The sequence below is a fragment of the Pristiophorus japonicus genome, chromosome 7, assembly GCF_044704955.1.
Source record: "Pristiophorus japonicus isolate sPriJap1 chromosome 7, sPriJap1.hap1, whole genome shotgun sequence".
Classification (NCBI taxonomy): domain Eukaryota; kingdom Metazoa; phylum Chordata; class Chondrichthyes; family Pristiophoridae; genus Pristiophorus; species Pristiophorus japonicus.
This window is the reverse complement of record NC_091983.1, coordinates 90,986,718-91,014,030: the sequence shown is the minus strand read 5'-3', so window position 1 is coordinate 91,014,030 and position 27,313 is coordinate 90,986,718. Positions and strand designations below refer to the sequence as shown.

General features: G+C 42.1%; 1 protein-coding gene across 6 annotated transcripts in view; it reads left to right on the top strand.

Moving 5' to 3' along the window:
• Positions 1 to 27,313, top strand: part of asxl2 (ASXL transcriptional regulator 2) — a 311,793-nt gene that overhangs the window by 135,151 nt on the left and 149,329 nt on the right. For 5 of the 6 annotated variants that reach the window (XM_070885123.1, XM_070885125.1, XM_070885124.1 and 2 more), the window contains one exon: positions 15,611 to 15,693. The exons of the other annotated variant lie outside the window; for it this stretch is intronic. In XM_070885123.1, the coding sequence (XP_070741224.1) occupies positions 15,611 to 15,693 (83 nt within the window). The remainder of the gene's footprint in view (positions 1 to 15,610; positions 15,694 to 27,313) is intronic. 6 annotated transcript variants of the gene reach the window in all.

Genomic DNA, 27,313 nt, shown 5'->3' with positions numbered 1-27,313 from the left:
TCTGGTGAATCTTCACTGCACTCCCTCAATAGCAAGAACGTCCTTCCTCAGATTAGGAGACCAAAACTGAACACAATATTCCAGGTGAGGCCTCACCAAGGCCCATTACAACTGCAGTAAAACCTCCCTACTCCTATACTCAAATCCCCTAGCTATGAAGGCCAATATGAACACCAAAGGGCAAAAAACGTTAGTGGGAGTTGTGTACAGACCTCCAAACAGTAGTAGTGATGTTGGGGAGGGCATCAAACAGGAAATTAGGGGTGCATGCAATAAAGGTGCAGCAGTTATAATGGGTGACTTTAATATGCACATAGATTGGGCTAGCCAAACTGGAAGCAATACGGTGGAGGAGGATTTCCTGGAGTGCATAAGGGATGGTTTTCTCGACCAATATGTCGAGGAACCAACTAGGGGGGAGGCCATCTTAGACTGGGTGTTGTGTAATGAGAGAATTAATTAGCAATCTCATTGTGCGAGGCCCCTTGGGGAAGAGTGACCATAATATGGTGGAATTCTGCATTAGGATGGAGAATGAAACAGTTAATTCAGAGACCATGGTCCAGAACTTAAAGATGGGTAACTTTGAAGGTATGAGGCGTGAATTGGCTAGGATAGATTGGCGAATGATACTTAAGGGGTTGACTGTGGATGGGCAATGGCAGACATTTAGAGACCGCATGGATGAATTACAACAATTGTACATTCCTGTCTGGCGTAAAAATAAAAAAGGGAAGGTGGCTCAACCGTGGCTATCAAGGGAAATCAGGGATAGTATTAAAGCCAAGGAAGTGGCATACAAATTGGCCAGAAATAGCAGCGAACCTGGGGACTGGGAGAAATTTAGAACTCAGCAGAGGAGGACAAAGAGTTTGATTAGGGCAGGGAAAATGGAGTACGAGAAGAAGCTTGCAGGGAACATTAAGGCGGATTGCAAAAGTTTCTATAGGTATGTAAAGAGAAAAAGGTTAGTAAAGACAAACGTAGGTCCCCTGCAGTCAGAATCAGGGGAAGTCATAACGGGGAACAAAGAAATGGCAGAACAATTGAACAAGTACTTTGGTTCAGTATTCACTAAGGAGGACACAAACAACCTTCCGGATATAAAAGGGGTCAGAGGGTCTAGTAAGGAGGAGGAACTGAGGGAAATCTTTATTAGTCAGGAAATTGTGTTGGGGAAATTGATGGGATTGAAGGCCGATAAATCCCCAGGGCCTGATGGACTGCATCCCAGAGTACTTAAGGAGGTGGCCTTGGAAATAGTGGATGCATTGACAGTCATTTTCCAACATTCCATTGACTCTGGATCAGTTCCTATCGAGTGGAGGGTAGCCAATGTAACCCCACTTCTTAAAAAAGGAGGGAGAGAGAAAACACGGAATTATAGACCGGTCAGCCTGACCTCAGTAGTGGGTAAAATGATGGAATCAATTATTAAGGATGTCATAGCAGCGCATTTGGAAAATGGTGACATGATAGGTCCAAGTCAGCATGGATTTGTGAAAGGGAAATCATGCTTGACAAATCTTCTGGAATTTTTTGAGGATGTTTTCCAGTAAAGTGGACAAAGGAGAACCAGTTTATGTGGTATATTTGGACTTTCAGAAGGCTTTCGACAAGGTCCCACACAAGAGATTAATGTGCAAAGTTGAAGCACATGGGATTGGGGGTAGTGTGCTGACGTGGATTGAGAACTGGCTGTCAGACAGGAAGCAAAGAGTAGGAGTAAATGGGTACTTTTCAGAATGGCAGGCAGTGACTAGTGGAGTACCGCAAGGTTCTGTGCTGGGGCCCCAGCTGTTTACATTGTACATTAATGATTTAGACGAGGGGATTAAATGTAGTATCTCCAAATTTGCGGATGACACTAAGTTGGGTGGCAGTGTGAGCTGCGAGGAGGACGCTATGAGGCTGCAGAGTGACTTGGATAGGTTAGGTGAGTGGACAAATGCATGGCAGATGAAGTATAATGTGGATAAATGTGAGGTTATCCACTTTGGTGGTAAAAACAGAGAGACAGACTATTATCTGAATGGTGACAGATTAGGAAAAGGGAAGGTGCAACGAGACCTGGGTGTCATGGTACATCAGTCATTGAAGGTTGGCATGCAGGTACAGCAGGCGGTTAAGAAAGCAAATGGCATGTTGGCCTTCACAGCGAGGGGATTTGAGTACAGGGTCAGGGAGGTGTTGCTACAGTTGTACAGGGCCTTGGTGAGGCCACACCTGGAGTATTGTGTACAGTTTTGGTCACCTAACTTGAGGAAGGACATTCTTGCTATTGAGGGAGTGCAGCGAAGATTCACCAGACTGATTCCCGGGATGGTGGGACTGACCTATCAAGAAAGACTGGATCAACTGGGCTTGTATTCACTGGAGTTCAGAAGAATGAGAGGGGACCTCATAGAAACGTTTAAAATTCTGACTGGTTTAGACAGGTTAGATGCAGGAAGAATGTTCCCAATGTTGGGGAAGTCCAGAACCAGGGGACACAGTCTAAGGATAAGGGGTAAGCCATTTAGGACCGAGATGAGGAGAAACCTCTTCACCCAGAGAGTGGTGAACCTGTGGAATTCTCTACCACAGAAAGTAGTTGAGGCCAATTCACTAAATATATTCAAAAGGGAGTTAGATGAAGTCCTTACTACTCGGGGGATCAAGGGGTATGGCGAGAAAGCAGGAAGGGGATACTGAAGTTTCATGTTCAGCCATGAACTCATTGAATGGCGGTGCAGGCTAGAAGGGCTGAATGGCCTGCTCCTGCACCTATTTTCTATGTTTCTATGTTTCTATGCCATTTGCCGCCTTCACCGCCTGCTGTACCTGTTTGCCAACTTTCAATGACTGATGAACCATGACACCCAGGTCTCGTTGCACCTCTCCTTTTCCTAATCTGCCACCATTCAGATAATATTCTGTCTCTCTGTTTTTACCACCAAAGTGGATAACCTCACATTTATCTACATTATACTGCATCTGCCATGCATTTGCCCATTCACCAAATCTGTCCAAGTCACCCTGCAGCCTCCTAGCGTCCCCCTCACAGCTCACACAGCCACCCAGTTTAGTGTCATCTGCAAACTTGGAGATATTACACTCAATTCCTTCATCCAAATCATTAAAGTATATTGTAAAGAGCTGGGGTCCCAGCACTGAGCCCTGCGGCACTCCACTAGTCACTGCCTGCCACTCTGAAAAGGACCCGTTTATCCCAACTCTCTGCTTCCTGTCTGCCAACCAGTTCTCTATCCACGTCCGTATATTACCCCCAATACCATGTGCTTTGATTTTGCACACCAATCTCTTGTGTGGGACTTTGTCAAAAGCCTTTTGAAAGTCCAAATACACCACATCCACTGGTTCTCCCTTGTCCACTCTACTAGTTACATCCTCAAAAAACTCCAAAAGATTTGTCAAGCATGATTTCCCCTTCATAAATCCATGCTGACTTGGATCGATCCTGTCACTGCTTTCCAAATGCACTGCTATTTCATCTTTAATAATTGATTCCAACATTTTCCCCACTACTGATGTCAGGCTAACCAGTCTGTAATTTTTCTCTCCCTCCCTTTTTAAAAAGTGGTGTTACATTAGCTACCCTCCAGTCCCTCGGAATTGATCCAGAGTTGATAGACTGTGGGAAAATTATCACCAATGCATCCACTATTTCTCGGGCCACTTCCTTAAGTACTCTGGGATGCAGACTATCAGGCCCTGGGGATTTATCAGCCTTCAATCCCATCAATTTCCCCAACACAATTTCCCGTCTAATAAGGATTTCCTTCAGTTCCTCCTTCTCACTAGACCCTCAGTCCCCTAGTACTTCCGGAAGGTTATTTGTGTCTTCCTTCGTGAACATGGAACCAAAGTATTTGTTCAATTGGTCTGCCATTTCTTTGTTCCCCATTATAAATTCCTGGTCACCCACTGGCTGGGGAGGCTGGAATTCTTGGGTGTCTGAAATGGGGAAGGCGCAAAGGTAGAGTTGTGGTGAGGGGAGGGGATAAAGTAAGAAATGCATGCCTACACAATATGCACCTTGTAGATCAGAAGAGATTGTGGGATGAGGGGCAAGTGGGACGTGAGAAGGAGGATAATGTATGAGGATACCAGGATCTTGTATTCTGTCAGCCTTGCTGCTGGTCAAGGGCTCATCCATGCCCCTGCCAAAAATGGCCAGCACCATCTCCTCTAAGGGAGTGAGGAGAAGCTAGGAATGAGGTGTGCCTAGTTTTTGGTAGAGATTATTGGTAGGTGAGTGATGGGGGTGGGTTGAGCATTGAGCAGTGTATGAAGCTAGTGGTGCAGTTGGTAGGATGGCTTTTGAAGATGCAGTCACTGACCTTGATCACTCGTCTGAGGTCATGAAACTTTTTTGGGCACTGGAGTCAGGTCCTGGGGGCGAATTGCGCTGAAAAACCCAGCGCAACTCCTGCCCATGCCGCCGTAGCACTTTCTCCTTATGACAATTTTTCAGTTTCTTTCTGTCTTCATACCTAAACTGTGACTTTTGTTAAAATTTGTTTAACTCTTCAGTTGACCGCTGACCTGCTACCTAACATTTCATCAGTTCTGAGTTTGCCACCTTTTGGATAACTATGTTCTGTTTTCATTTGCAGCTTCTGTGATGCTTCTGTCACAGTCTTTGGCCAATTCATAGTGATATTTCTGAGCTGGCCAGTCTAAAAGATACAAGATAAATCGTATGTGTAAATCAAAATAATGAGTTACATACTCTTTTGTAGTTACATTTATTTCAGTTTTTTTTATTCGTTTCTGGAATGTGGGCATTGCTGGCAAGGCCAGCATTTATTGCCCATCCCTAATTGCCCTTGAGAAGTTGGTGGTGAGGTGAAGGTACTCCATCATCATCATCATCATAGGCAGTCCCTCGAAGCGAGGATGACTTGCTCCACGCCAAAAAGGGATGAATTCACAGGTGTTTCAATGAAGGACCTAATATTCCAGGTCCCGAACTACATCTTGAAGGGTGGAAGATGCCTGTGCGTGGATTTTTTTAACATGTGGCCGTTGCACACCAGCCACCACGGTACTCCACAGTGCTGTTGGGGAAGGAGTTTCAGGATTTTGACCCAGCGACGATGAAGGAACGGCGATATATTTCCAAGTTCGGATGGTGTGTGACTTGGAGGGGAACTTGGAGGTGATAGTGTATCCCTTGCGCCTTCTGCCCTTGTCCTTCTTGGTAGTAGAGGTCGTGGGTTTCTGAGGAACTGCCGGAACACCTGGAACCTACAATGGGGATTGCAGTGTCAGCACCCAATTACCATATTTTTGCAGGACAAAGCCTTGCATGATGCATTGCTTTGTTGCGTAGCCTGCTCAAAACAACTTCCTCAGACATAAATCAACTTCACAGCTCAAAAACAGTACACTCTTTTTTGATATATTGTGCTTGTCTTCATTCCCATGTCTAGGAACTTGCTGTACTGTATGTCGAAGACCAAAATATGGTAGCTTTTAATTATCTGCCAGCTACCTGGAGGCGTTTCCATTATGGCTTTATTTCTATAGCAGGAACAGCTGGGTTAAGAAATCTCAACAATGAGGTCCTGTTTTTTCCAAATATATTCTTTTGCAGTTTTAGTTGCAGTGATTCAGCTTTCCTCCGCCAATACTCCGACTAACATACTTATCTATTAACGAGTGTTAGAAGTGGCAGAAGGCTTTAAATTAAGAATTGATTTTCTAACTAATATTATAATATTTTCAATTATTTTCTGGACGTTCTTGATCCCAACGAAGAGTGCACTTAAAACAGTATTTCAAAAACAAAGTTGCTCCCTCGGGGGGAACAAGTTTGGAAGAAAAACGCACAGGTCTTCTCTTGTAAAGTGAATCCCATTGTGTTGTGTTTTGTCATTGTGAAAATGCAGCCTTGCTTGAGTGTAAAGAATTTAAATGTCAAAGATGTTTAGGTTTAACATTAAACATAACAACAAGATTTGCTCAATGATTCTTGGATTATCATACACCTAGTACTTTTTAAAAGCATTTTCTGTTGATTTAGAACTTTATTAAACTAATCTTGATGGAGTGTTCCATAAAAAATCCTAAATCTAATATATTGTAACTAATGATGTAGTTAATGCAGTTTGAAATTGCACTCAGTGGCTCTGTCATTATCAGTTTGAGAACATTTCCATTCCATTAAAAGCATGTGTTAAAATGAAAAGTATTGATTGAAGTTGGAAGAACTGTTTCATTCAGCCCAAACATGTGAGACAGCAAATAAGAGACGTTTACATGGCCCCTGCTATTTTGTTAATTTATCTGGAAATGTATAGAATTGGAAAAAGTAATAGCAACTCAAACCCAAAATGTGTAAAGTTTAATGAGTTTCTATTATATTCCAAATTCATAGCCAAAAATGTCACTCTTTAAATAAATTCAGTGCAATATCTGTAAACAGGGATTGTAAATCCTATTGTGAAGTTTGTAACCTGTTAAGTTTGCACTTTTTGTATGTAATTCAAGAAAGTTCTCATCTAATGTCCAACAAAACGGCAATATCACGCATTTGTTTCTTTGGCAACATAAATGTATAACATTGAAGTATTAATTGGACTTGTGCAGTTTGTCATTCTGAGAATTCTAACCTACACCCACAAAAGGAAGGGAGTTAAATATTTTCTGTATGTTTGATTAATAACAAAAATGGCAGCGTAGCAATGGGACACAAAACCCTTGGTAGAGGTGCTCTGGCTACAATTGCATAGCTAAGAGTGGAATTATGCAAGGCAGTCCCACCAAACTGGATAATGGAGGAGAGTTGTTGGAGAAGCATGTTGTGGTTGAATGTGTCATAAGGCATCATAGCCACACAGAATGCCTTTCATGACTTTGGTTCGGGCTGTTTGTGTGCTGTGAGAGGGATTGAAACCTGATTGGAATGATTCAATTGGATTGCTAAGGATTGTGGTCCAACGCAGAGTGCCAGAAACACACATTAAATGGACTAAATGGGTTATAAATGGATTCTCTTTTTTCTATATCTGTGCAGTTTTTAGATCCACATGTATTGAATTATAATAAGGATATTGAAGCTTACGCACTATAAACAGGAATTAGTGTATCTTGTAAAACAGGTTGATACCAAGCAGGGTTCATTGTATTCTTTCTGTTTCTCTGAGTGAACATATAATTCAGCCTATAAACATCAGTTAAGGCAGCAGAAAGAGAATAACCTTACAGATGAAAATGTTGTCATCTGGCATCTAAACCTGAAAATGCAGTTGGGTGTCACAGGCAGTATCTTTCAGCTAGATGATCTTGCTTGAAATTTAGCCAGTTCTATGTACAAATTGTACGTTAAATTATGCAACATTAATAGCCATGAGATTGACATTCGAATATACACATGGATAAAAAGAAAACTCCAAATGCTGGAAATTTGAAATAAAACCAAAATTCTGGAAATCCAGCACAGGTTGGATAGCATCTGAAAGAGAAGAATATTGTTTTCGGTGCAACTCTCAGCAGAACGGAACTCAATACCATCTTGACAAATGGTCTCCTCCAAATGCCATCCATGCTGCGTTTTTCTTTCAGATGCTGACTGACCGGCTTTTGAATTCCAAGCCTCTTCTGTTTTTATTGCTGCATACATATAGTTATCCGATGATATGAAAAGAGACGATTGTGACAAATGTCCCATGTATCTATTGCTTCCTGTTGTTATTTATTGTCTTCACCTGTGATAAATCAACTCGGCAGTCAGTGTTCTGATTTTAAATTGTAGAATTCTGTAAAGAACAAAGGGCTAGAATTTGATCAAAATCCGCCACCGCCGGATTGCTGACCAAAAAAACGCTAAGATTATTAAATTAAGGACGGCGAAAAAATGATCAAAAAATGGAAAAAATTCCGTCTGTTGGGAAAAATCGGTCTTGCACGCAGATTTTTGGCGGAAAACGCGATCCTGGTCAAATTGGGCGGTACTTCCTCAAAATTTAGTCCGAGGCTGCGAGTTGGGCCCAGGGAGCGGGGAAAACACACAACTATTTTTCCAAAGAACAAAAATCATAAAACATTCACAGGACCCTTCTGCACTGAATCGCTGCAAAAGAATTATTTTAAAAAAACTTTCACTTACCTTTTTTTGCAGGGTTTCTTACCTCGTGCTGATCAAAGGGCTGCTTTGGCTGGTTTCTCATGGGTGGTATTTTTCCCTCAGCGACAGAACATTGCTACCACCAAACTCGGGCGGTGGCAGTTTTTTCAGTCTTCCACGCTGGCGTTCCGCTCCCCAGCGATATTTCGAAACTGCCAGTGGAAGACTTTGACGAAACTTGCAACGGGCGGGTTTCAAGGAAAAAGCAGGAATACTGTCGAGAAAGCTGACGGAAATAGTGATCAAATTCCAACCCAAAGATGGTGCAGAGTATAAGAAGTTGGTTCTATATTGTCTTCTCTTAATACTTGAAGTCTAAAATGTCAATTCACTTGAACACCCCACCACCAGCGCCCCCTGCCCCCTGCCCATCTAAGAACCTCTAAGTTTCCCCATGCCTATCCTTGAAAAGTGTTTTGGCTGGATATTCATTCCCAGGCTTCTGCAATGCCAGTTTCGAGGAGGTCACTGTGAGGTGTGTGGGTGCAACCTGGGGTGCTTAACACTATGACTTTTTTTTCTCTCCATCCTTTTTCTCGCAATTGAAGGAAATGGTAGGGAATTGATACATATGGTACAATGCTATTTTGGTGCCAAGCAGCCAACTGTATATTCTTGCACTGTTTGGCACTTAATTAGGTGCTTGTATTTATAGCTGGTCTTGGTGACTGTGTGTACTTAATCATATGCTGAAATGAAGTAATATTCCAAGATTAGTCAGCAGTTGAGATTTTTGAAGAGGAAAGGTGACAGTAAATTACATAGATTATGCTGATTTAAAAAAATGATTGTAGCATTTGTAATCAGTTATGCAACATTAGATTTGTGCTCGCAATGTCATCGCATGCACCAAAAAGGATATAGTACTATAGTATGTCCTTTCACAAGGCAGTTTTGCCATTGATGTAAGAAATTATCATCATTATTTGGTAAGTCCTCTTGTACAATTATGTTTTGTCGTTGTGATATATTCACAGAGCACAGCACACATAGCTTCCTAACATGGCAGGCAGCGCTCTCGGAAATCTGCCGGTTCTGTTTATTATTAACTCTGCACTTGCAGTACACAATACGTCCACATCCACAGTGTGGAGCTACAAACATTACAAGCTTACAGACATTACACTTCTCCCTCCTTAATGAAGAAGCCATCATAGCAAACATCATACATAACCTTCATGTTTATACATAACACAGGATATAAACTACTTTTTTTTCCCATATTTACAGATTTAACTTCACCACTTGTTTTCTGTTTTGAAGAGGATACCTTCGCTCTTGAACAGAACCTTTCAAACATGGTCTCGAATCTAAACTCATTCGAGGCTCATCCTGAGGAACGTTTTCCTCCACAGAATTTCCTTGATTTTCATTTGCACTCACTCTAACTTCAGGCTCTGTGTTTTCCTGACTCAGACTCAGACTCTCATCCTGATTCTCTCCTGGATTTGTTTCCAGTACATTGGATTTAGGATTTGCTACTGGTATATCAAAACTATCTGATGAGTCAGAAATAATTGAATCATTCCCACCTTCAACTCCTTCCATGTCTGCAGTTAAAATACGATCAATGTGAACAAACCTAACCTGTCCATCACCAAATATGTGCGAGGACCACATATATCTTCACCACTCTTCCTGGTAACCACTTTAACCATTTATGGTGATGGTTCTTCACTCTCTCCTTCTGGTTTAATTTCACACTTCTCTCTTTTACTCTACCTCTATCATGATTCTCTTTCTATCTTAATTGTGTCTCTTCTACGGACTGTGCCAAATTTGGCTTTAACACCGAGAATCTGGTTCGTGGCTGTCGTTTGAGAAACAACTCTGCTGGTGTTCTACCAGTAGTTGTATGAAGAGTATTTCGATATGTAATCAAAAAATTAGCCAATTTGTGATCCAGTGACAATTGTCGTTTCCTTGGATTTGGATCTAACATTTGTTTTATGATGGCACGTTTTACAATTTGTACAGTGCGCTCTGCTGCACCATTCAAAGCAGGATGGTATGGTGGAACCTTGGTATGTTTCACACCATCTTTGCTCGTGAATTGTGCAAATTCTTCTCAATGAAATTGTGGTCCATTATCCGAAACAATTTATTTCGGGAGGCCAAATGAAGAAAATAATTTTCGTAAAATGTCCAATGTTTTACTTCTTGTTATTTTCCACATTGGAAACACCTCAACCCATTTCGAATGGCTATCAATCACAATGAACAATTGTTGTCCTTCTAACTCAGCAAAATCAATATGTAGCCTTTGCCACACCCTAGAAGGCCATTTCTATGGCTGTAATGGTACTGGTGACTGGTGGTGGTTGCTTGCTTACCGATTGACATGTCGTACACTGACTCACGATGTACTCTATATCTTTATCAAGACCTGGCCACCATAAATAACTGCGTGCAAAACTCTTGGTCAAGCACATTCCCAGGTTCTGGTCATGGAGGTCTCCTAATAATTTGGACCTCAATTTATTTGCTATAACCACTCTTGCACCCCACATGATACAATCTTTATCGACTGATAATTCATTCCTACGAATGAAGAATAGATGTGTATCTTTGTTTGTTACCTGGTTTGGCCATTCATTTGCAATATACTCATACACCTTTGACATCACTGGGTTACGTTTGGTTGCTCTACCAATCTCTTCAGCTGTGACTGGCAGTTCATCAGTTTATGGAAAATAAAACACTTCTACCCTATCAGGTGTAACTTGTGATGGGGAAGGCAATCTAGACATTGCATCAGCATTACTGTGATCAGCTGATCGTCTGTATTCAATATCATATGTATATGCTGACAAAAATCAAAGCCCATCTCTGCATTCGGGCTGCAGCTAATGTTGGAACTGGGGACTTTGGATGGAGGATTACTGTTAGGGGCTTATGGCCCGAAAACTTACGACCATACAAGTATTTGTGAAACTTCTTGACCCCCAAAATTAATGCCAAAGTTTCCCTTTCAATTTGCACATAATTACACTCACTGGCACTGAGAGTGTGTGAATCAAAAGCAAATGGTCTCTCCTCCCCACTAGTTAACACATGAGAGATGGCTGCCCCAACTCCATACGGATAAGAACATAAGAATTAGGAACAGGAGTAGGCCATCTAGCCCCTCGAGCCTGCTCCGCCATTCAACAAGATCATGGCTGATCTGGCCGTGGACTCAGCTCCACTTACCCGCCCGCTCCCCGTAACCCTTAATTCCCTTATTGGTTAAAAATCTATCTATCTGTGACTTGAATACATTCAATGAGCTAGCCTCAACTGCTTCCTTGGACAGAGAATTCCACAGATTCACAATCCTCTGGGAGAAGAAATTCCTTCTCAACTCGGTTTTAAATTGGCTCCCCCGTATTTTGAGGTTGTGCCCCCGAGTTCTAGTCTCCCTGACCAGTGGAAACATCACATGCTAGCTTAATCTCCTTAGATATGTCATTGTGAACTAACATGGTGCTCTCTACCAATTTGCTTTTACACTCCTTGAATGCTATATCGCGTTCTTTTGACCACTTTCAATGGACCTGTTTTTTCAAAAGTTCATTCAGTGGCTGTAATACTGTAGCCAAATTTGGTAGGAACTTCCCATAATAGTTCAAGAGACCCAAGAATGAACGAAGTTCAGTGACATTCCTGGGAGTGGATGCATTTCTGATTGCATCCAATTTTTCCATGGTTGGATGCAAACCATCTTTGTCTACTCTGTACCCTAAGTACTCCACTGAGTTTTTAAATAACTCACACTTAGGAGCAGACACTCGTACTCTGTGCTTCTCTAGCCATTTGAGGACTTCATTCAATATGTTATTATGAATTTGCCTATTTGGTGCTGAAATTAGTATGTCATCCAAATAACATACTACCCCTTCAATACCTTGCAAAATCTGGTTCATCACCGCTTGGAATATGGCCGAGGCGGAAGATACTCCAAACGGTGGCCTATTAAATTGATATAGGCCTAGATGAGTATTTATAGTCAAACATGACTTGGACTCCTCATCTAGTTCAAGCTGTAAGTATCCAGTTTTGAGAAGATCTGACCACCTGTCAGTATTGTGATGGGACATTACCCTCTAGAACCTGGTTTACGGTTACCTTACAATCACCACACAATCTTACCTTACCATTGGACTTAGGTACAACAACAATGGGTTGTAGCCCAATTACATCGATCTATCATACATATAATGTTCTCAGTCTCTAGTCTTTTGAGTTCTTGCTCAACTTTCTCCTTGAGTGCATATGGTACGGAACGTGGCTTGTAGTAAACCGATCTAGCGTCCTCCTGTACCCTGACACTCGCCTTGAAGCCTTGGATCGGACTGCCCTTTCTGCAGAACACCTTCGGATACTTCTTGATCACCTCATCTGTTGATGAAAATCTCACTTCCACGCAGAAAATCTTACTCCAATCCAGCTTCAGTGAGCTCAACCAATTTCTTCCTAGTAAGGTAAACTTGTCTCCTTTCACTACTATTCAAGGCAAGTTCTGAAATTTATCTTTATATTTCACCGGTATAGTGATACGACCTACCACAGGAATTTTCTCTCCCGAGTAGCCTCGCAGCTCTATCTTCGATTTCTCCAGTTGGAAATCACGCAATTTGTCGAGGTACAGTGACTCCGGTACTACACTCACGGATGCACCCGTGTCAATTTCCATTGGAATCTTGAATCCCGCAACATCTATGTGGATTTTGATGCTTTCCGAAACGCTGTCCGTTAACCTCGTGCTCCTGATGATGTGTAACTCTAACATCTCCTCGTCCTGTTGTTGTTCTTCCATGCTATGTAGTCTCTTGGGTATTCTACTCATAGCTTTGAACGCTGGACTCATAGCTTTGGAAGCTGGTTTACCCTTCAGTCGGTATGCCTTCACAAGATGCCCGGTCTTTCTGCAGAAGAAACACTCTGCCTTCACGTATGGACAACTTTGAGCAATGTGTTGTCCCAGGCACCTATAGCACAACTGCGACGCTCTGTTAGAATTTCTAGTTTCTGAGACTTTGGGCCCCCACCGTCTTTTACTTTGAACCTGCAGGTGACTTACCTCAGTTGACTGACGACCGTAATCATTATTTAATTCTCGGGAATATTGTTCGGCCATGTCCATCGACCTCGCTGTCTGACAAGCAATCTCAAAAGTCAAGTCATCCGTCATCAATAACTTCCTTCTGATCGCATCATTTTTTACCCCACAAACAAAACGATCCCGTAATGCTCGATTTATGAAAGTTTCCAAAATTACAGTGCATCGATAGCTTCTTTAATGCAATGATGCAATCACTGATACTTTCATCGGCCTTTTGATTCCAAATCCCGAAACGATAGCTTTCAGCAATTTCTAACGGTTTATGGTTATCGTGCTGCTCCAGCTTCGTTAAAATCTCTTTAAGCGTTGTGTCCTTTGGCTCGTCAGGCACAAGCAGATTTACAAGAGTGTCATATAATGCAGGACCTGCCTCCGATAAGAAGATCGCTTTCTTACGTTCTAACACAGCCCGGTTCTGGACTACATTGTCTGGAACTTCAATTATGTTGTTTGCAAGAAATAAATTTCTAGCCGATCCACATATGCTTTTAAAACGTTCCCGGCCGTGTCTATATTCACCCAAATATCCCAATACACCTGTCATTTTAATCTCTAGCTGTTAACACCATGTGCTGTATTTTACGTCGGATTTTTGTAGCTTTTTCCAAAGACAGAAACTTCCAAAATCTCTCTGCCGGTTGGCTGAATCCTTCACCAACAAAATTTCAGCTTTAATTCATCCGAAAAATCCCATCTTCCGTCGCCAAATGTGATATATTCACAGAACACAGCACACACAGCTTCCTAACATGGCAGGCAGCTCTCTCGGAAGTCTCCGGAAATCTGCCTGGTTCTGTTTATTATTAACCCTGCGCTTGCAGTACACAATACATCCACATCCACAGTGTGGAGCTACAAACATTACAAGCTCACATACATTACAGTCGTCATTCAAACAGGGGAGTGGTTGGGGAAATTGCTATCTATTTAAGAAATTTATACCTTGTGCTGTCATTTTGATGAAGTGATCTTACTCCACTGAAATATATGAGATCTCTCTTTCGTGAACCCCACACTTGATTCTTTGTCTTCTGTCATCAGCAGCAGGCTTGAGTTTTTGCTATAAAAACGGTAAAGCTAGCTTTTTGGTTTGCTTATTCTACCACAAGTTATTTTTCATTGCAGTCCTGTAATTTGACATACATTTTGGTTTAAAAAATTACTGCCAATATACATTTTTCTTTTGCTCTCCGTATTGGCCACTCAAGGTTTATCTTAGGCGACTTGCATTAGGTCTCCAATTCATGCCAGCTGCTGACATGATATTTTCAGTATTATGAATCGTTGCCATTGACTGATAGCCAAGATACATTTCATTATCTTTCAATGTTGAATAGCTTTCAGAAATGTGAGGCCAGCCCATACTTCAGCATGATTGTTTTATTCATGGGAAACTATCCTACCACAGGAATGTTCAAGCTCGATTCATTCAAGTTTAAAAAAATCTTGAGTTCAAGTTCTTCCAAAAATCTCACTTCACAGGCCAAAGAAATAATTGAATTTAAATAGGAAACCTCCCAGGAAAAATGAATTGACTGAGTGACATTCTTTCTAACTCACAGTGAGAAGCCATCAGGCTGCTCTGTGGCCCACACAGATCCTGCTCTTGCTTTACTCTCAAACCTGCTCATTTGTCAGACATTCTCAGTGTCAGTGTGAGAGCACAGGATGTGTGTTGTGTTGGGAGTGGACTGCAAGCACTTGCTATTGAACTCTGGTCTCCGAATGTGAAAGTTCACATTCTTGAGATATACAGTCAGTTTCATAGACACACTGCCTCATGGATGAAAGCAAATCTTAATTCTACGTGGAGGTTGAAATTCTTTCAAAGAATAAGATGATACCCATAGTAGGTAATTAGCATTTTCCATTGTCATAAAATTGGTGAGTAAACTTTTGTCTTAATTGTGTTTACAGCTGTTTTTCTCACTTGTGCTTAAATGAACTTTTGCTGAAAATGAATAAATTATGATACGTTTGACTGGCAGAGTTGTTGTATGTTCTGTATTCAATATAACTAATACAGTCTAACTTCAGGAAGTGGACACTTCTGATAAGTATTGAAAGCCTGGATTTTCTCTCACCAGTTTCTTTGGAAGGCAGTTTTTATTAACTGAACAGTTTTAAAAAAAAAAACTATTTAAAAAAAATATTCTGTGCAATGTAATATTCTATCGATTGAATACCATATCTTAATCCTGTTTCATTGTTTAATAATGTCATGTTTTAAAAAATATATATTTTTGTAACTAAAGTAGAATATTTCCAAGTTAGCTTTTGGATTATTAGATATGTATTGGATACTCCTCGTAAGTATGGTTACCACCTGGAAATACACAATTGAAGCTGACATTGCTGTACATCTTTATCAGGTACTGGAGAAGTACCCAAACACACCAATGAGCCACAAGGAGATCTTACAAGTCATCCAGCGCGAAGGACTCAAGGAGATCAGGTGAGTGCTTTTACAATCTCCATAAAACAGAATAAAGGCTGTTATTTCACTGGATAGAAAACCTACATAATCATATATATGTATTTCACATGAGAAAAAAGGCAGTAAATTTCTCAAGTGCAGGTCAAGTTTACATAGAAACATAGAAAATAGGTGCAGGAGTAGGCCATTCGGCCCTTCGAGCCTGCACCACCATTCAGTAAGATCATGGCTGATCATTCACCTCAGTACCCATTTCATGCTTTCTCTCCATACCCCTTGATCCCTTTAGCTGTAAGGGCCACAGCTAACTCCCTCTTGAACATATCCAATGAACTGGCATCAACAACTCTCTGCAGTAGAGAATTCCACAGGTTAACAACTCTCTGGGTGAAGATGTTTGTCCTCATCTCAGTCCTAAATGGCTTACCCCTTATCCTTAGATTATGTCCCCTGGTTCTGGACTTCCCCAGCATCAAGAACATTCTTCCTGCATCTAACCTATCCAGTCCCGTCAGAATTTTATATGTTTCTATGAGATCCCCTCTCATTCTTGGAAACTCCAGTGAATACAGGCCCAGTCGATCCAGTCTCTCTTGACATGTCAGTCCTGCCATCCCGGGAATTAGTCTGGTGAACCTTCGCTGCACTCCCTCAATAGCAAGAACATCCTCAGATTCGGAGACCAAAACTGAACACACTATTCCAGGTGATGCCTCACCAAGGCCCTGTACAACTGCAGTAAGACCTCCTGCTCCTATACTCAAAACCCCTAGCTATGATGAAGGCCAACATACCGTTTGCCGCCTTCACCACCTGCTGTACCTGCATGCCAACTTTTAATGACTGATGTACCATGACGCCCAGGTCATGTTCCACCTCTCCTTTTCCTAATCTGCCGCCATTCAGATAATATTCTGCCTTTGTGTTTTTGCCACCAAAGTGGATAACCTCACAGTTATCCACATTATACTGCATCTGCCATGCATTTGTTCACTCACCTAACCTGTCCAAGTCACCCTGCAGCCTCTAAGCGTCCTCCTCACAGCTCACACCGCCACCCAGCTTAGTGTCATCTGCAAACTTAGAGATATTACACTCAATTCCTTCATCTAAATCATTGATGTATATTGTAAAGAGCTGGGGTCCCAGCACTGAGCCCTGTGGCACCACACTAGTCACTGCCTGCCATTCTGAAAAGGATCCATTTATCCCGACTCTCTGCTTCCTGTCTGCCAACCAGTACTTTATCCACGTCAGTAGATTACCCCCAATACCATGTGCTTTAATTTTGCACAGCAATCTCTTGTGTGGGACTTTGTCAAAAGCCTTTGAAAGTCCAAATACACCACATCCACTGGTTCTCCCTTGTCCACTTTACTAGTTACATCCTCAAAAAAAACTCCAAAAGATTTTTCGAGCATGATTTCCCCTTCATAAACCCATGCTGACTTGGACCGATCCTGTCACTGCTTTCCAAATGCACTGCTATTTCATCTTTAATAATTGATTCCAACATTTTCCCCACTATTGATGTCAGGCTAACCGGTCTATAATTCCCCGTTTTCTCTCTCCCTCCTTTTTTAAAAAGTGGTGTTACATTAGCTACCCTCCAGTCCATAGGAACTGATCCAAAGTCGATCGACTGTTGGAAAATTATCACCAATGCATCCACTATTTCGAGGGCCACCTGCTTAAGTATTCTGGGATGCAGATTATCAGGCCCTGGGGCCTTATCGGCCTTCAGTCCCATCAATTTCCCTAACACAATTTCCCGCCTAATAAGGATTTCCTTCAGTTCCTCCTTCTCACTCGACCCTTGGGGCCATAGTATTTCCGGAAGGTTATTTGTGTTTTCCTTCGTGAAAACAGAACCAAAGTATTTGTTTAACTGATCCGCCATTTCTTTGTTCCCCATTATAAATTCACCTGATTCTGACTGAAAGGGACCTATGTTTGTCTTCACTAATCTTTTTCTCTTCACATATCTATCGAAGCTTTTACAGTCAGTTTTTATGTTCCCTGCAAGCTTCCTCTCATACTCTATTTTCCCCCTTTTAATTAAACCCTTTGTCCTCCTCTGCTGAATTCTAAATTTCTCCCAGTCCTCAGGTTTGCTGCTTTTTCTGGCCAATTTATATGCCTCTTCCTTGGACTTAACACTATCCTTTACTTCCCTTGTTAGCCACGGTTGAGCCACCTTCCCTGTTTTATTTTTACTCCAGACAGGGATGTACAATTGTTGAAGTTCATCCATGTGATCTTTAAATGTTTGCCATTGCCTATCCACCATCTAAGTATCATTCGCCAGTCTATTCTAGCCCATTCACGTCTCATACCGTCGAAGTTACCTTTCCTTAAGTTCAGGACCCTAGTCTCTGAATTAACTGTGTCACTCTCCATCTTAATAAAGAATTTAACCATATTATTGTCACTCTTTCCCTCATATGGCCTCGCACAACAAGATTGATAATTAGTCCTTTCTCATTACACATCACCCAGTCTGGGATGCCCAGCCCTCTAGTTGGTTCCTTGACATATTGGTCTAGAAAACCATCCCTAATACACTCCAGGAAATCCTCCTCCACCGTATTGCTATCAGTTTGATTAGTGCGATCTTTCTGTAGATTAAAGTCGCCCATGATAACTGCTGTACCTTTATTGCACGCATCCCTAATTTCTTGTTTGATACTGTCCCCAACCTCACTATCACTGTTTGGTGGTCTGTACACAACTCCCACTTGCGTTTTCTGCCCTTTGGTATTCCGCAGCTCCACCGATACAGATTCCACATCACCCAAGCCAATGTCCTTCCTTACTATTGCGTTAATTGTTAATTTCCTCTTTAACCAGCAATGCTACTCCACCTCCTTTTCCTTTCTGTCTATCCTTCCTGAATGTTGAATACCCCTGGATGTTGAGTTCCCAGCCTTGGTCACCCTGGAGTCATGTCTCCGTGATGCCAATTATGTCATATTCATTGATTGCTGCCTGCGCAGTTAATTCGTCCACCTTATTACGAATACTCCTCGCATTGAGGCACAGAGCCTTCAGGCTTGTCTTTTTAACACACTTTGCCCCTTTAGAATTTTCCTGTAATGTGGCCCTTTTTGATTTTTGCCTTGGGTTTCTCTGCCCTCCACTTTTACTTTTCTTTCTATCTTTTGCTTCTATTCCCATTCTACTTCCCTCTGTCTCCCTGCATAGGTTCCCATCCCCCTGCCATATTAGTTTAACCCCTCCCCAACAGCACTAGGACATTGGTTCTGGTCCTGCCCAGGTGCAGACTGTCCAGTTTGTACTGGTCCCACCTCCCCCAGAACCGGTTCCAATGTCCCAGGAATTTAAATCCCTCCCTTCTGCACCACTCCTCAAGCCATGTATTCATTTTAGTTATCCTGCTATTTCTACTCTGACTAGCACATGGCACTGATAGCAATCCTGAGATTACTATATTCTGAGGTCCTACTTTTTAATTTAACTCCTAGCTCCCTAAATTCATCTTGTAAGACCTCATCCCCTTTTTTACCTATATCATTGGTACCTATATGCACCACGACAACTGGCTGTTCACCCTCCCCCTCCCAAATGTCCTACAGCCGCTCCGAGATATCCTTGATCCTTGCACCAGGGAGGCAACATATCATCGTGGAGTCTCGATTGTGGCCACAGTAACGTCTATCTATTCCCCTACCACAATAGCTCTCCCACTCTTCTTCCTGCCCTCCTGTGCAGTAGAGCCACCCATGGTGCCGTGAACTTGGCTGCTGCTGCCCTCCCCTGATGAGTCATCCCCCCCCCCCAACAGTACCCAAAGCGGTGTATCTGTTTTGGAGGGGGATGAATGCAGGGGACCCTTGCACTACCTTCCTTCCACTGTTCTTCCTGTTGGTCTCACATTCCCTATCTGTCTGTGTAACCTTTACCTGCGGTAAGACCAACTCACTAAACGTGCTATTCACGGCATCCTCAGCATCGCGGCTGCTCCAGAGTGAATCCACCCACAGCTCCAGTACTGCATCCAAGAACATATTGTTGCTTCACAACCACATGATCACTTCTTATACCTCTCCCTGTTTGAGACCATGCAATTAATTTTCCATCCCGTCCACAGCACAGAGACTGCTCTGGTGTAAGTCACAAGTAACATCTTCTGTGACAGTAATTGCTGTCCCTCTTCTTGCTTTTCAATTTCTCCATTGCCTTTAACATTGTTAATCATTCTGCCCTCCTCAAGCATCTCTCCATTGCAATCCACCATCATGATATTAAAGCAAAATACTGTGGATGCTGGAAATCTGAAATAAAAACAAAAAATGCTGGTAATACTCAGCAGGTCAGGCAGCATCTGTGGAGAGAGAAACAGAGTTAACATTTCAGGTTGATAACCTTTTGTCAGAACTGGAAAAAGTTAGAGATGCAACAGATTTTAAGCAAGGGGAGGAAAGAACAAAAGGGAAAGTCTTGACAGGGTGAAAGGCAGGAGTGATTAAATGACAAAAGGTATGCTTTGGACAAACATACCTTTTGTTATTTAATCACTCCTGCCTTCCACCATACCACACTTTTCCTTGTGTTCTTTCCTCCCCTCCCCCCACCCCCTTTCCCTGCCCCTGCTTAAAATCTGTTGCATCTCTAGCTTTTTCCAGTTCTGACGAAAGGTCACAAATGCTGCCTGATGATCTGAGTATGTCCAACATTTTCTGTGTTTATGTCGTGATATTAAATATTCTCCAACGATTTGTCCAGTGTAACCAACAGTGCACTCCAGGGATCCATTGTTAGTCCCTTTCTCTTTATTATCTATATGCCTGTCCTGGTGACATCATCTGGAAGTATGGGATGGGTTCCTTTTGTATGCTGATGATACACAGATTTACCTTTCCACCTTCTCTCTTGATTTTACAGCTTTTTCTCAACTGTTCGATTGTCCGTACAACATTCTGATTTAGATGACACAATTTCCTCCAGGTCAATGAAGGAAAAACTCAAGCCACCCTTTTCAGCTCTCATCAGCTGCTATGTGCTTCGGCCTTTAATTGTATTTAACCTGAGGTTCCCCCTCAGATTAAACCCAGTGGTGTGCAGCCTTGAATTTGTTTTCCCACCTCAGTCAAATTTATTTTCCCACATTGGCTCTGTGAACACGACCATCATTTTCCATTATCGTATCACCCATGCCTACCCTTACCCCGCTGCTTCAGAGACTCTAAACAATGTCATCTTGAGGCTTGATTTCTCTCATGCACTCTACCCTCAACAAACCAAAGCTCAGTCACAATGCCATTGTCCAAGTTGTTCACCGTTCAAAATGCCGTACTTGCATCACCAGGCTCCAGTGCCACCTTGCACGGAATTTGCTCCGACCACAAATTCAGGGCCATTGGCTCGCCTCCGTCTTCCTCCCAAAATGTATCACTTCACACATCTCTGCGTTAAATTTCATCAGTCTGTCTATGACGACCTGAAGTCTGTTACTATCCACCTCATTGTTTCATATTTTACCTCAAACTTTGAAATTATGCCCTGAATACGCAAGTCCAAGTCATTAATATATATCAAAAAGAGCAGTGGTCCTAATACCGACCATAGGAAACACCACTGTATACTTCCCTTCACTCTGGAAAAACAACTGTTCACAAAATGCTGTTTTGTATCCATGCTGCCACTGTCCCTTTTTTGTTAAGCTCCCAAACACTCCTGTTAATTTTTATTATCCAACTTATTTCAGATCTGCATAACCAACTTAATCCCAATTTACATCAGAGTGGTATTGTAATCTATATGTGTTGCTGTTCAAAAGTAATGACACGAGCAAAAGTATTTATATGGCACCTGTAAACTAGTGCAGATGTGGTTTTTTTAAATCATTTTCCACTTTTATACTTTACATATGTCAAAGTTTTTATTGGAACAAAGCCCATATGATAATCTTTTCCATTGTTCTTCAATGCTTCTGTTATTAGAAACAGATTTGTATCCTCTTCTCGTCATCTGTTTGGTCCATGATCCATGAGCTAGTTTCCTTTAGTAAACAGTTACATGTGCCTGAAGCAGCAACATATGCTTACTGAGCTCGTAAATTCATAAAATTACATAGAATTTACTGCAAAGAAACCAGCCATTCAGTGCCAATGTTTATGCTCCACACAAGCCTCCTCCAGTCTATTTACTTCATCTCACCCTATCGATATATTCTTCTATTCCTTTCCACCTCATGCACTTATCTAGCTTCCCCTTAAATGCATCTAAAAACAAACTACTGAGAGAAAAAGCAGATGTTAAAAAAAGTTCACTTTAATTCTGAGCGATCTACAGATAAGCAGTTTTGTTAATATATATTAATACTAAAACATAAATTAGTCTTCTGCTTCAAAAAATACTGCTCTGGTCATTTCAGTGACACATTCCTTCTATGTGAAAAAGTGCATCTTATTCTATTGTAAGGAACTGGTTTACACAGATTCCTACAGAAGCTGTTATAAATATTGTTTTTAAGTACGCAGGCTCAAAATGGCAGGTAAAAAAGAGACCGGTCTAGCAGTGTAGAAGTAACTGATGAGACAAAAAGGCTGAAAAATAAAGGGAGAACTTAGTAAACCAAAAAGAGAAAACAAATGTGAAAATGGTACACAGTAAAATAAAATAGAACAAATTATAGGGACTATGAAGGAAAGGGGAAACAATTGAAAACATTTTGTAGGTAGAAATTTTCAATCGTACCCACTTTTTTGAAACATTTGTGTGAACCAGTTGGACAGGCTCCTTCAATCCCTTGCCAAACCCTGAAGACAGTGTTTTTGATTCCTGGAAATTTGTATCAAAAGCTCTGTTTAACTTCAGTACAAATAATAAACACACAGCAGAACGTGCACCATCCACTTTCCCAAGGTAGAGAAATATAAAAAAGAGCATACCGAGTCAGAAACTTGTGCTGGTCAGCACCCAACCAGTGATTTAATAAATAGCTGATTGCTGTCTAAAAGTGTAACCTATTCCGATTTCCAACAATCTAGTTATTTAAAGTGAGGGTGTTTAAAATGAGTGTAACTGACCATTTTGTTTGTCTGCTAAAGTTTCTTAATCCAATAATTGTAATAATTACTGACCATTCTGTAATATCAGCATTGCTTCTTTCAAAGGTATTAAAGTGTATGACAAATGTCTTGTATTCAGCCTTCAAAAATAATTGTAAAGGGTATGTCAAAAAATAGATCCAGGGGATGGGACGAGAAGTCATTGCTTGAGATTCTCTGGCTATGAATTTTTCGGTAAGAGTGGAGCTAAATAAGGACAGTCACACTCAACTGGACAATGGAGGAGAGGTTGAAGGAGGATGGTATGGTCGACCGTGTCAAAGGCTGCAGAGAGATTGACAGGATGAGGAGGGATAATGTACTCCAGTTACAGTTTCTGGGAATGTCATTTGTGACTTTAATTAGGGCTATTTCGGTGCTGTGGCAGTGGTGGAAACTGAAAGGAGAGGATCATGCATGAAATTATGAGAAAAAGATGGGCATCAATTTGGGAGGCGGCAACACACACACAAATATTTTGGAGGTGAAAGGGAGGTTGGAGCTGAAGCGGTAGTTCACAAGGACTGATAGGTTGAGGGTGATCAGGGGGTGTGACAGTGCTGGTTTGCAAAAGGAAGAGTACAGTTACCATGAGGGCCAGAAAGGGAAGTTTAGATGGTCAGCAGTTTAGTGGGAATAGGGTTTAAGAGAAAAGGAGATGGGTCTCCTGGACAAGACGAGCTTGGCGAGGCGCGATTGGTGGGAGATGAGAGAAGGATGCAGATTTGGGACTAGGGCAGGGGTGAGGGACCTTTGAGGAAAATTTGGCTTAGTGAGCAGAGGCAGCTTAACGGATGGCCATAATGTTAGTGACAAAGTAGTCCATTGAGCTCATCACACTTGTTGGAGGTAAGGCTGGAGGGGGCAGGGACGAGGTCTTTAAGCAGATGTTTTGTCATGGAGAAAAGGAGACTAAGGTTATCATGACCCTCCAGGATGATCCTAAAGTGGTGAGTAGTTTTGAGGTCTAGTAGAGTTTTATGGTAGGTAGTCGAGAAAAGAAGCTAGAGTTTATTTTATTTGCATTTCAGAGTGATCTTGAAGTAGTGAGCGGTATTGGCAGAGAAGAGAAGGGCCTGATGGTGCTTGATGTGGTCCAGCCAGATCTGGTGATGAATAGCTAAACCAGTTGTGTGCCAGGTACGTTCAAGACTGCTCCCCTTGGGCTTGAGGAAGCAAAGATAGGGATTCGATCAGGGTGGGAGAGAGAAAGGGGATCAAATTGGGAGGCGACATAAAGACAAAGGCATCAGAGGTGGAGGTCAGAGAGTGATTGAGCAGGTTGACAGCTGCAGAAGTACCATGGCGAGTAGAGAGCCTAAAGTTAGGCAGTTGTGAGTTTTAAAATGCAGTTGTAAGTAACTTGGGAGAAAGTTTTTTCCAAGGACAGACACAGAATGAAGTGGAATTGGAAAGGGAAGGGGAATGTGAGCGGTGAGGGATACAAGAAAATGCTTAAGATGATGGGAATAGAGACGCCACATGAGATGGCACAGTCAAGGCATTGGCTTTGAATATGTGTAGATGATTTATATGCTGGACAGGTGAAGGGAGGGCACGAGGGCAATGAACTTAGAGGAGACAGAGCAAGGTGAGTTGAGATGGAGGTTGATATCACTGATGATGAGGAATCGCTCATTGCAGATGCTCAGAAAGGAAAGCAGTGAGGATGTCTTGATGAGAACAAGGACTTAAAGGAGAGGGGTGGAACAAAGCGAGGTGCTCAAAGGGGAAGAAGCTGCCAGAGGAGTGGGGTAGATTTGGTGAAACACCACCCCGGTTTGAACGGGGCAGGCGGTGAAAACTATAGACAGATTCAGAGATTGTTGATCCACTGGCAGAGTCTGAAGTAGTCAGCAGTGGAAGGGTGAGCAATGGGAAGGAGGTTGACGAGATTAGCCTCCAGTGAGTGTGCTGAGTGGGAAGGTCGGGGGAAAAAGGCGGATGCGGCAGTTGGGGTTGCTGCTTGTAAGGATATCAAGGATGAGTGCCTCGATGGCCCTTTGGAGATTGCCAAGTAAGGCACAAAGAGTAGCTGTAGGCTTATCCAAGAAGGATTCATGTCTGGAGTGATGGCAGGAGAGAAGGAAGGCAGAGGAATTTTGATGGGTTGGGGTAGAAATTTCGGGGAGCAAGGTACCCGAGAGGGGAGAAATGAAAGATGGCATGAATGGGTGACAGGAAGAGAGAGAAGGGCCAAGAGGTGTAAAGTGAAGTGAAGAGAAGAGAATAATATGGCGGAGATAAGAAGTTACGGGCTTAGATCTAGTGGGACAGTCAAAATGTGCACGCAACTGGACACATCAATGAACTAATGTCCAGGTTCAGAGCATCCAGAGGTCCAGTGAGTAGTGGTGTCCGTGATTTGTACAACATAGCAGCAGATCCATTGTACCAGGGGAGGGATGAATGGAGTCAGCAACATAGATAGCAAATGAAAAGCAGAAAAGAAAAGGTTATTCAGCAGCAGTAGAGCAGAATGAGAACCAACAGGAGCAAATCAGAGCTAACTCAGCATGAAGTGAAAAATACCCGGCAGAGGAGCAGAAAACTGAAGAGGCAGCACAGATGCTAGAAATGAGACGACCCAGCAGAGAATACAGCCTCCATGGAGATCGCCAGCGATGGTGGAGGCCATTTTAAGGTCCAGTAACCAGTGGAAAAATGGACTTTAGCCCAGGATAACTGTTGATTTCTGTCCCAGACCCATACGGCAGCAAAATAAAGCTGAGGAACCAGCAATGCATTGTTAGAAGCTCAAATAGCAGCTCTATGCTGGAATAGGTTACCTTAAATCTTGAAGCAACTGAGTAGCAAAGCAGATTCTCAGCAGAGAAAACATTAAGGCAAGTTAGATACAAATCATTAGGGTACTTTATTTCACAGCACGTGAACATACAGAGCAACAGTTGTAATTGGACATGCTGAGTTCAGTCAGTATTACATTGAATTTACAGCACAGAAACCGACCATTCGAGCCAGTGTTTTGCTCCACAAGAACCCTTTACCACTCAAGTATGACTTATGTTTACGTCATAATATAAAACAATGACCACACTATTGCTTCCCCACATCAGTAGTCATCTTGCTTGACTTAAACAAAATAACTTCTAACTACCTTGATGCATACTATCCTTCTGAGCCTGGTGTAAAAATTTATCCCCATAGCTTTCTATTTAAAAAAAATACTGACTGTCGGTGAGTGATTTTTGTCTCTATTTTTAGCTCCGTATTCACAACCCAAAGGAAGGACCTATGCCAGATAATTCTTGCCATGCACCAGGGAACCGAGATCTCCCAACACGATTTGTATGAGGTGCTAATCAATTCCTGAAGCAGGCCAACGAATTGCGCCTTGTTTACAATCTTGTTTAAATTTTTACAATTTCAATGCCATTAGCATTTCAATGCTTTAAAAAGCCAACATTTAAATGTAACTGTTTTCCAAATCCTTTCTGTGGAAAAATGTGGCACTCATTAATAAGAAATGGGAGATGTTACTCAAGCATAAATCTGTTTATGATAAATGGACATCCTTCAAAAACATTATGTGGACATGCAGGATAAGTACTTAATTGCAGCTGAAGCAAAGTAAAGAAAAATACTCCAAAATAGACCAACAAAGAAATTAAAAGTGAGATTGGGTGGTGTCTATAATGGCCGGTTTCGCATCCAAGCAGTGAAGTGCTTTGGTACAGTTTTCTGTGTTAACAATGCTATATAAATAAAGTTGTTGCTGTGGTAAATTTTAAGCATCATTGGGAGGAGCAGATCCATCATTGGGAGGTGGGATTCTTCCCACTAGGCTTTGGCTTTCTAGGTTATCTAATGTTGCAATAGGTAAAATGATCCTAGCTGGGCAAAGAATGGCAGCTTTCCAGTGCTCTGTACTGATGGACTGTGTGGTTTTTAGCTGGTTTGAGCTCCAGCAGTCCCCCGTGCACATTTGAGGGTCCTTAGCTTGGCTCTGATCAATCTGCGCTTCAGCTTTCTGAACCTGGGTATAAGTGGGATGTGTGCTCATGGAAGAGAATATGAATGTTTGGCAAACAGAAGCTCTATCTGTAGATTTCTTTTAACTTGGCTCAGTTGACGGCAAGCATGCCTGAGACAGAAGGTTGTGGCACTTGATCTCCAGGACTTGATTACATATTGGGCTGATACTACAATGCAGTACTGAGAGGGTGTTGCATTGTTGGAGGTGTCGTCTTTCAGATGAAATGTTGAACCAAGGCCCGGCCTGACCTGCCTGCTTAGATGAATGTTTTAAGACCACATTGCATTATTTGATGCTGAGCTGTTCTGGTCAATATTCTTCCTTCAACCAACACCACCAAAAACAGATTGGCCTGGAAATTCCGGCCTCCCCAGGTCCGTACTGAGTGTCTACGGACCCCGGAAGGCATCGCAAAAGCCGGTTTTCAGCACATAATACGCATGCGCTGAAAACCGGCTCTTCCGATCTGTCAAGCTGACAGATCTTCTCTATCTCGGGAGCGAGGACATTTGTAAGGGCAAGATTGCGGTATTTACTCATATCTTGCCCAGCCAATATCCTCAAAATT